Consider the following 10,976-nt stretch of genomic DNA (forward strand, 5'->3'; position numbering starts at 1 on the left):
TCCTCGGAGCCAACGGCCAAACCATGCTTAGTTTAAGGAATAGGGTTAGTTATGCATCATTATATTTGTATTCTTATGTTAAGCGCATAGAGGTCTCTATGATATGCGCTCTATAAGTCGACCATTATTATTATTAAGTGCAAGCTAAGAAACTTTACTTTATAAATTAAATTTTAAAATGTATTGTTCATTAGACATAAGTATATTTCTAGAAAATAATTCCTTGTTCAAGATTGCAGATGATTCTAATAATTTGTGTATGAGATTTTGACCTGTAAATTATACAGAATGACATTACTTCCTTTATTATTTTTTTCTTGTTCATGATGTTCATGTGTAATCCTATTTTGTAAATTAAAAATTGATAACATTACTGTATTTTATATAAATATATTTCTAGAAACTGTTGTTTCTTATCCGAGATTGGTCAAATCCCAAAGAATACCACTTTGGCAGAGATGGTGGCATGAAACGCCTCAAAAAATGCATGGTTAGTTGTAATTTTTAACTATGGGGTTTTGAGTGTGATCCCAAGAAGAGCTACCGGTCAATAGACAAATTTGTGATTTTGTTATAGAAAGAATATTCATCCAAATTGATGGTACCCATAGAAGGACAATGAAACAGTATTTGTACACCGACTTACCTAAAAACAAACATTGACACCATCAGGATTTAAACATACTTCTTACAAACCTCTTTCAAAGTTTATTATTGTTCTATTTGAAGTTTCATTTAGCATTAGCATTAGAATTGCTCAAACTATTATTATCTTTTTTTGTATGTTATGATTCTTCTTTATGATTTATCTATTCATTCATTTACTTATTTGTAAGATTCATTGGTAGGTTAGTTAATTCATTCATTCGTCCATTTAATCAACCAATCCATAAAGAAATTTATTCATTTATTCATTCATTTAATTAATTAATTCATTGATTCACTTACTAATTTCTTTATTCATTCATTTTTTTAACATTTTATTTGATGATTTCTTGATTAATTGTTTTTATTATAGGAAATATCCCCAAACCAAAGTAAAGAAAATGTAGATTTACGTAAATCCATTCATCAGGTGTTTGATACTATAATGTGTTTTCTTATGCCTCGCCCAGGAGATGAAATTGTTGAGGGTGAGAGCAGTGGGAAATTTAAAGGTAAGCAAGAGTATGTAAAACGTTAACCCCTTGCTTAGAAGTAGCTACTAGGATCTTGATTGTATTACAATTTAAACAACGATATAAAAAGACTTAGATTAAGGCTATTGAAAACAAATAAGTTACGTACAAAAACAGCAACATCAAATAAAAAGGAAACATTTAAAGCAATAGAGATGCAACATTATAATTTATTTAGTAAAACATTAAATATCTTGAAGAAACTTAATTGATATGGTTCCATCTGGTGGTGAAAAAAACTGCAGTAATTCTACAAAAAAAAAGTTAATTCATGAGTACTAAATAATTAAGGTAATGATAATCATAATGATAATATTAGCAATAATTATGGTACTTAATAACAATAACGAAAAGGCTAATAATGAAAATTTGCACTTACAATCTTAAATGTGATATGATCAATCATTTTTAGACATTGGTAACAGATTTCAAGTGCAGATGAAGGAATTGGTGCAGCTTCTGTTTTTAGCAGATGTGCCCGAACTCAAAAGAATTGATGGAAAAGACATTACATGTGAAAGCCTATTCCATTATGTTAAGGTATTATCTGGCTATCAAATTTAAGCTTAATTAATGTTACAAAAACTTTAATTTTATAATGAAATCTATAATATTCTTTATCTGCATTACAGAGGTACATTAAGGATATCACTGAAGGAAACATGTTTGAAATCACATGCATAGCTGAGGTGAGAACATTTGGAATTTATTTCATAACCAACGCCGACGTGACATATTAAGTATTTTAAGGACCCCCTATTATAAGGCCTTTTAGATTTAGATATTTTTGACCTGTGTGATATATATATATATTTAATTTAATTTAATTAATAATTAACAAAGAAAATTAAAAGGCAGCACTCTGAAACTTAGATGTTATTTATTCAACACAAGCTTTCGCTGGCAGTTAATGTCAGTTTCATCAGGTGTGTGAAGTAAAAAATTGAAAACAAAATTGAAAAGAGTTTATGCATACATAATTAGCAACAGCACAATTAACCAATTAGCATGCAGTCGGATACAATGTAGTATACAATGATCAGAGATAACAAGTGTAATCAAGCAACTTACTATTCTACTAATAAACAGAGCTAGGCAGATAAATTATCTGTGCAGTCATGGAGCTATGAACAATGGAGTTAGTATAACAAACTACGTCTTATCATCTTATAGTGGCTGAAGCCTACATCTATATTGAGGCCAATATTAATGCTATTAAATTTATGAATAAATGTTTGTTCGGCATTTAATCTGTCATTTCTGTTTTTAAAGCAATTTCTTAGAAGCACAGCTACTTTAAAGTGTGTAATATTATGTCCTGGTAAATTGAAATGAATTGCTGTTGTGACGAATGTCAAATTTATGACCTTATCCGTTGTCTGACAGTTTGGCAAGTTTCTCCTATGTAAATAGTACCAGGACATTTAGTGCATGTAATGGCATAGATGGCGTTAGATGAAAAACATGAAAACGATCCACTGATTTCGTACAGTATATAACTTGATTAGGCCCTGTAATGGTACTGCTAGTGTTGCTATGTGGGCAAAAATCGGCATTTCTGTTGGTTACATGGAATGGTGCCCTTAGTGGTGGGGGTGTGGGGTACTTTGTTAGAAGTAAGCTATTGTTTGAGGTTGGGTGGTTGTTTGTCCGCAAGCATAGGTTTGTTAGGTATGGTTTTATGAAGTACAGGGTCACTATGCTATCTAGTATAGATCGTTGATAATGTGTTGTAATGGTTTAACGAGTGGATTTGACGATAAGTGGGACACGATGATCGGTCTCCTTCTTTCTGTGGGTCATGAGATTTTCTCGTGCTATCCTAGTGGCTTTAGAGATTTGTTCATTAACAAGTTTGGAATTGTAGTGCAGGTTGTTGAATGAATTACGGAGGTGGTTGAGTTGCTGTTCCCTATCAATAGTGTTAAAGCAGATACGATGATGTCTAAGGGCTTGGCTATAAACTATAGATTTGGTTGTGTGTGGTGGATGAAAGCTAAATGGACTAAGATAAGTATTTCTGTCTGTAGGTTTATGGTAGATAGATGTGGCTATGTTACCATTGTTGATCTTAACTGTGACATCAAGAAAATTGACATGAGTGTGTGTGTTCGAGTCTGAGTTTAATTTTGGGTTGGAGTCGTTGAGTGCCTGATGGAAAACCTTTATTAATAATTAATAATTAGACGAAAACAATGGAAATTGTTCTCATTTTTAAATAGTAGCTTTAATTTTTTTAAACCAATTACCTTCTTTAATTGATTTGATATGCATCAATACAATTATCATTCAACATTGAATTGAGGTACATTTGGTCAGACGCTGTCACCTAAGTTTGATATGTATCCCTCGTTGTAACTATTACCATACATATGAATTTGTAAGCGCTCTTTAATAATAATTAAAAGATCTATTTTTCATCTTTCTAATGAGATGAAATGAAACGAGATAGATTTATGTTTTATCCCGTTGGATTTGGAACTACATTGGATTTCTAGCGTAGAAAGCAGATTTTTTACCTTTCACGGCTCATGTTACCAAATTCTAATCAGAATAACGCAAAGTATTTGACTAATCGGTTTCTTTCTCTCTGTAAGTTGATCTTTATTCTTTCTACCATACTTGTTGTAAAAATGGTTGTGATTAGTCAATATTTAGCTCCGTCACTTTTGGAAACCAATAGAATCAAGCCTTCCAAACACCATTGACTGTATTGTATGCAGGCGCTTGTTTCAGCGTAATAATTTTTCTCCGGCGACTGATGCGAAGACTGGAGTGTGCCTGGTGTTTGTTTGATAAGTTAGACCCTTACTATTGCTCTTTTTACTTCATGAAATATATGAATGGAAAGCTTATGATCAGTAGATTCTCATCATGGTAATATAATTAGGTTTGCAGTTATAATTTTGCTTCCCTCAAAATTCACATGTTACAGTGAAATGAATGCAAGCGTTCGCCGGTTCACTACGTAGCCTATACATCACGCGCTGAACTCGCACAGGAAATATTGAATGATACGCGCTAGAAAGCAAGAATTAATCTGTTCTGTTAGGTGCTGTTTTGGCCCTTACAAATTCATATGGTATACCAAAATATCTTTATTTTAGAAAAAAAAACGTTACACAAAATTCGATTGCAGTCAGAAACGTGATTGTGAAAGTGGGTCTAGGCATTTAAAAAAGAAATAATTAAATAGTTGGACAGGCTTTCATTCCAACATCCAGGCATTAACTGCCATTCTTAAGAAATCTTTGTCTTCATTCATTTTATTCGACTGGTATTATTTTCATTCAACTGGTTTGTAACTACGCAGCCATTTTGATTTGTTAAGTATTTACCAGCTTTCTATTCAACTGCTCGTTAGGTAAGATTTTACCACTGCGCAGGTGGGCGTGGTTTAACGAAGAACGACCAGTCGAATATGGCCATTGATCAAACTATTTTTGGCTGTTTTAATTCAGTTCACTATCAAAGTAAAAATTCACTAGAAAAGACTGAAGAAAATGCACCTATCACTTTTGTCTTCAAATTACCATTATGTTGGCACATTTTCTTTGTAAGAAATCCGTGTCTTATCAAATGAATTTTGAATGATATAATTTTAAAAATCGTTTTTCCTCATTGAAAAATAAAAATTTCTTTTCAGTTAAAGATCCCCTCCCTGTAGGCCTTCGCTCGCGAGTTGTATATAAATGTGTATATGCAGGCTGTGTATTTTCTTAACGTAGGATATTTTGGTAAAATTCTATGAATTCATAATCATCCTTATAGAACGTAATTTGCGCATGCGCTGTTTTCATGCCTGTGTCAGCCTCAGTGATCAGCTGTTCTGTGCATCGCGAGCAAGCGAGTAACCTAGAGTTCGATTTTGATAGAACAACACACGACGTACCATTCGCTTTTATGGCCTCGAGATTCAGCCTTTGTATGGGGCTTGTATTTGAACCAATGCAAGAATAAAAAAAAGTGATTGATAGTAGATTCTGAAGTTTAATACATTTACAGTCAGTCTAAAAATACTAAATACTATTAAATTAAGAGACAGCTATTAAATAGTTGTTCAATTAACGAATGATAACAGGACTAGGAAACTCGACGCTGACATTAGGCCCAACAATTTAGATATTATTACATCTTGTATTATTATATGATACCAAGACATTGGTGTGAATATTAATCACATAAAAATGTTAAAAAGCAAACTATTCGCGTCTGTCATTTTATAGTCCTTTTAAATATATCGATGTTGTTGCCTCAAACGCACGACATCATAGTATTTTAAGCATCTATTTTGTTTACAAAATCGCTTTAATTGGGTTAATTGTTCACTGCGCTTTTGATAATGTTTTTTGAATTGGCGCGTTATAAATTTCTGTATATTATTATTATTATTATTATTATTATTATTATTATTTTATTATTATTATTATTAACAAGAATACAGGACAATTACAAATTAAATTCGCTCACAACACATCATACCCTAGTAGCCAGACGAGGTTGTGTATGCACTTTGAGGTCCAGAGAATTTGACTTCAGAAATTGGTTTAAGGTGGACTAAGAATCATTTTTGGCTTGGTAACACATTTTCAAAATGTGGTGAAAGGGCAAAAGGTCAGAATCAAATGTTATAGCTATAAGGTCGTCATATCTCCGCAACCATGCTGGTGGTAGAGAGTTAATTTTGGTGTCTATTTGTTCAGAATACTACAAAATGACCGGAAAAGCCGTTTCTAACCTTTGACATGTTCAAGGTTGTAGCCATATGGTGATCATATCTCCGCAACCACTGGTGAGAGTTAATTGTCGTGTCAATTTGTTCGAAACAATTATGTTTATATTTGTTCCAACAAAAACTTTGTTACAAAATGACCGGAAATGCCGTTTTTGACCTTTGACATGCTTCAAATGTCATAGTTAACTGAGTCCTTATTATCTCCACAACCGCTGTGGTGGAGAGTTAATTTTGATGCCAATTCGTTAATTTTACTAAAATATGACCGGAAAAGCTGTTTGACATGTTTCAAAGTCATAGCCATAGAATCCATATATCTCCACAACCACTGGCGGTAGAGAGTTAATTTTGGTACCAATTTGTTCGGAATATTCATGTTTCTATTTGGAATAATAGAAAAGTTTGCTAAACAAATGACCGGAAATGCTTCAATGTTTGACATGTTTCAATGCATATGCCTATCATACTGTCTGTAGAGACTTGATAGTGATCTCAAATTATTCATTTACACATGTTTCTGTTTATTGGATTGGACAATTTTAAAAACAAATATGCCGATATGACCATTGACCCATGTACACAAGGTTTAGTATGGACTAATTTTATTTTCAAGAAATATAATAAATCAGATCAAATTAAGTTGGTCTAATTGAATATATGATACAAAAATGACCTGAAGTACACCTCCGACTAAGAGTTAAATAGACTTGTGTCTCTGTAACTTCAATACTGCTAATATAGTATAATAATATCAATTAAAGCAAATAGGCATTTCATATCTGTAACTACTAGATGTAGACACTAATCAATTTGACACTAAATACTATATATATATGTATATATATATATATATATATATATATATATATATATATATATATATATATTGTTGGTATAATGCGAACTATATATATATATATATATATATATATATATCAAAAAAGACAGCTTTCAAAATCCGTTGAGGTCTGTGCTGCACGATGTGTTATTATGTCCTGTACACTATATATATATATATATATATATATATATATAACACGTTATAAAGGAATTCCTTGTGAACACTGGTTGCCAAGATATAAGAACTCTATTGTCAACACCAGCCGCATGTGATAAATGCCTTTTAACATAGGTGAATGGTCAGTATCGCCATATTTGTTTTAACAATCAAGTTTCTACAGTATAGGGATATTAGTATATGCATTGAAACATGTCAAGGGTCAGAACGGCTTTTTCAGTCATATTTTAGTGAAATGTTCTGTTAGAGCAAATAGAAACATGAGTATTCCGAACAAATTAACACCAAAATTAACTCTCTACCACCAGTGGTTGTGAAGATAATAATGACTAAATAACTAGACAATTGAAAAATTTGTCAAAAATAAAAAAACAGCATTTCCGATCATTTTCTAGCAAACTTTTCTATTAGACCAAATAGAAATATTAATGTTCCAAACATATTGACACCACAATTTACTCTTTACCACCAGGGGTTGCAGAGATGCAATAACCCTATTGCTATGACCATGAAACGTGTCAAAGGTTAGAAATGGCATTTCCGGTCATTTTTTGCAACATGTTCCATTAAAGCAAATAGAAACATGAATGTTTTGAACAAATAGGCACCAAAATTAACTCTCTACCACAAGTGGTGGCGGAAATATTACGACCCTACAGGTATGAACTTTGAGCCTGACCTTTTGACCTTTTGCTACATTGAAAATGTGTTACCAAGCCAAAAATGATTCTTGGGCCGTCCTAAACCAAGTAAACTAAAAGAAACAACATTTATTTCCTTCAAAACGTGAATTACATTGAAATGTAACAAATAAATAGGATTAGTATTGAAGGGGGCACAATTCCGAAAAGCAGAGCTTGTGATGGATGTGCCCAAAACATTTAACAACACATTAACGAGGGAAAAAAAGACAAAAAGAAAGACACAATTTAAATGATAATAATAATAATGATAATAGAGAATTTCAAGATATAGATGAAAAATTATTATAAAAATACATACATAATTGGATTATAAGGGAAAAAATTAAAGTAAGTAAAGTATAATTGTATGACGGATAATCATCTAATTGTTGCATGGATAAATCCTTCGTTTGGAATTTCGCCTATCGTCAGTACATTCTTATACATAATATCTATCTCTTCTATCTATATATTAATTCTGCTAAATCGCCACCGCGTAACTTCACCTATCTCTTCTGAAACCGCTGGCAGGAATGTGCTCATATCTAATACACTGGGGCTTCTATACGTCAGGACCACATTCGCTACTTTTCAAGGCTGGATATTGGATAACAACGAAAAAACAGCCAAAAAAAAAACACCAAAAATCAGTACCTGTTTCGCCATGTTTTGCAAGTTTCTTACGTCACATAAACACTACAGTATCTTCTCTGTTTTGTACCGCACAGCTCGCGTCAACAAAATATCGCTCCATAAACATCATTGACCCTTAAGGATTGGACTATTTGTTTTCTGATTTTCCCTTATGCTTGTTTAATTTGTATCTGAAAGGGGCTACCGGCTGATGGACTCCGTGTCTGAACTCCCCATCTGCCTTAAATGTATTCAAATCTTTTTCTGTGATTGCAATTTTATGTAAGGCATTTGAAAATTAATAAAGAAATAAAGGATTTGCTGGACATTGCTACAGAAGTAAAAATGAATTTATTTCAAGGGTTTCCCTATTGGGAACCAATACATGGGAAAAGGAAGCAAGGACGGCCCCGACTACATACATTTATCAATTAGAAAAGGATCTAAACACACAGTGGCAGTACATTCCACAGCTTATGGAAAACAGGGATTTGTGGAAAACAGTCAAATAAAAAGTTATAACTTTGCTCATCATTTACCTGGTGTACTCGATAAAGAGAGAACATGGAAGATAATGCTGCAGTGTCATATCCAGGGGGTGCTGAGGGTGCCTGAGCACCACATCCCCCTTTCAAGGGTTGAAGAAATATAAAGTGCCCCTTTTTAAATGTTAAATTTAACCGACATACATTTTAAGTAAGTGCCATTACCTGGATTTAAAAGTCCCTAATTGTTAACATGTTCTCACCACAGCCTCAACCATGATGGATGGATATAGTAATTTTCCTAGTTTGCATGTATTAAAATGCTATTTTCTCTTATCTAAAAGTCCCCAATTCATAAAACACTCTACACCAGATAATTCAAAACGGGTCAACTGATCTGATTGAAACTTTCAAAAAAGAATTTATTATGTGTTGGGGACAATCAAGTTTATAGTGTAAATTTGAGTGTTATATAAATTTTTGAGGTCCCATACCTAAATATCTCTATATAAAAAATCAATGGGTCTAAATGAAACTTTCTATAATAGTTTGTAAAGGTCTAGTAAATAAATGATTACATGTTTATGATGATCCGGAGTTGGGTGTGGATATATGGACCATTCAAAGGAAAGGATATTTAAAAAACTGATCAATTGATGACCTGATTGAAACTTTCGGGAAAGTTTAATCAACTTACAAGGAAGAAATTATTATGTGTTGGTGATGATCCAGTTTAGAGTGTAAATTTAAGGTCATTTAAATTTCTGAGGTCCAGACCTAAATATTTCAAAATACTTATCAGTGGACCTAAATCAAACTTTCTATAATAGTTTGTCATAGTCCAATAAAACAAAATGATTAAATTCAAAGAAAAACGTCCCAGACCAGAGATATCACAAACGGATCAACTGATTTGAATTAAACTTTTGGGAAAGTTTAACCAAGTTACAAGGGAGAAATGTTTAGGTGTAGGTGACAATCCAAATTCGGGTGTGAAATTGAGGATTATTTAAAATGCTTACTTCTCAGTTATAAATGAATCAAAATGAAACTTTGCAAAATAGTTTTTCATGGTCCAACTTTTGGTGACGATCCGGAGTAGGGTGTGGATATGAAGACCATTTAAAGATTTTTTTGGACAGTTAATTAAATTATATAAACGCAATTTGCGTTTTTTAAAGGGTTTAAATTAACTGCAGCAACGAAAAATGTTCTGGCCTCATGCTATGAATCTCATTGTACGCTCTTACAATTGCAGCAGTTGTTCAAGTTTCACTAACGTCGCAGTAGTTTTTTTTTTACTTCGTAATTTTTTTTAGTACTATAAATATTTTGGTTTTCCGTGTTTTTTTTTTTTACGTTATGTATTTTAACAATTTTTTGTTGCAATTTCAAATTAATTTATCATTATATCAATGAGGAAAAGCCCTATGTTCTGTTGTACAAACAGACATAGTAAGTCTAGTTATTATTATTCTTGTCGTCGTCGTCGTTGTTTGTTATTAGAGTATTTACGAAACAGGACGGTAGAGGGACGACGACGGTTGGAACAACTAAGCCCCGCCCACTAGTGATACTGCGCACGCGTGAGCTATTTGGACCGTCGCACAGTGGGCCAGGGCGAAATCAAAGTGTGCCAAAAGTCCATTTTGGTGACTATGGCTTTTACACATTTTTCACATGATTGAAGATGGGTATACCCTGGTGAATCTATCCTGAAAATATTTTACATTTAAACGAATTTTAAGGGTAGTATTTTTCAACAAATGTCGGAAATTTCTCTATAAATATTTCAAATGTTTTTTTTTTCTTACAGAATAAGATGTGTATAAGAGACATCTTGTATATAAATTGGGGAACACAAATATATGTTTTGGTTTAAATTTGAAGTTTGCATCAATAATAAATCGTTGTTTAAACGACAGAAAAAATATTTAAAAATCTATTTTTAGAAAAGTAGGAGAGAGAGTTTAGATTCATGTGGATTCATGCTTTAATTTTTACATCACTATCTTCAGTATAGCCTTAGCTTTATGATGGTACCAAATTTAGCTGCTACTTTTTGCAACTTTGCGAGCTAGACGCACTTTTATCAGTCTTGTTTTCGAACATTTAAGACACAATTTAATTAGAGCAAACCGCAAATCAGAGGGATGTACGCGCGTCTATTCAACCAGTTCATGCAAAGCGTGGGAAAAGCACTTCAAAAATTGACAAACTGCTCGTGATTTAACAGTAGCAAAT

At 32.6% G+C, this 10,976-nt stretch overlaps 1 protein-coding gene across 1 annotated transcript; it reads left to right on the top strand.

Annotated features, from left to right (window-relative positions):
- The first annotated feature begins 393 nt into the window (after nucleotides 1-393).
- LOC117107131 (atlastin-1-like) lies at nucleotides 394-2,431 on the top strand. Its single transcript, XM_033248689.1, has 4 exons — nucleotides 394-490; nucleotides 1,019-1,157; nucleotides 1,591-1,718; nucleotides 1,811-2,431. Exons 1-4 carry the CDS (start codon nucleotides 467-469, stop codon nucleotides 1,916-1,918), a joined length of 399 nt encoding a protein of 132 aa, XP_033104580.1. The 5' UTR covers nucleotides 394-466; the 3' UTR covers nucleotides 1,919-2,431.
- The last annotated feature ends 8,545 nt before the right edge of the window (nucleotides 2,432-10,976 follow it).

This window comes from Anneissia japonica, unplaced genomic scaffold (assembly GCF_011630105.1).
Source record: "Anneissia japonica isolate Jap-2015-1 unplaced genomic scaffold, ASM1163010v1 scaffold19352_len12982_cov112, whole genome shotgun sequence".
In the NCBI taxonomy this organism is placed as follows: domain Eukaryota; kingdom Metazoa; phylum Echinodermata; class Crinoidea; order Comatulida; family Comatulidae; genus Anneissia; species Anneissia japonica.

Coding starts and splice junctions, on each gene's coding strand:
- LOC117107131 (XM_033248689.1), top strand. CDS start 467: ATGAAACGCCTCAAAAAATGCATG. Junction 491..1,018: donor AACGCCTCAAAAAATGCATG/GTTAGTTGTAAT, acceptor TTTTTATTATAG/GAAATATCCCCAAACCAAAG. Junction 1,158..1,590: donor GAGCAGTGGGAAATTTAAAG/GTAAGCAAGAGT, acceptor AATCATTTTTAG/ACATTGGTAACAGATTTCAA.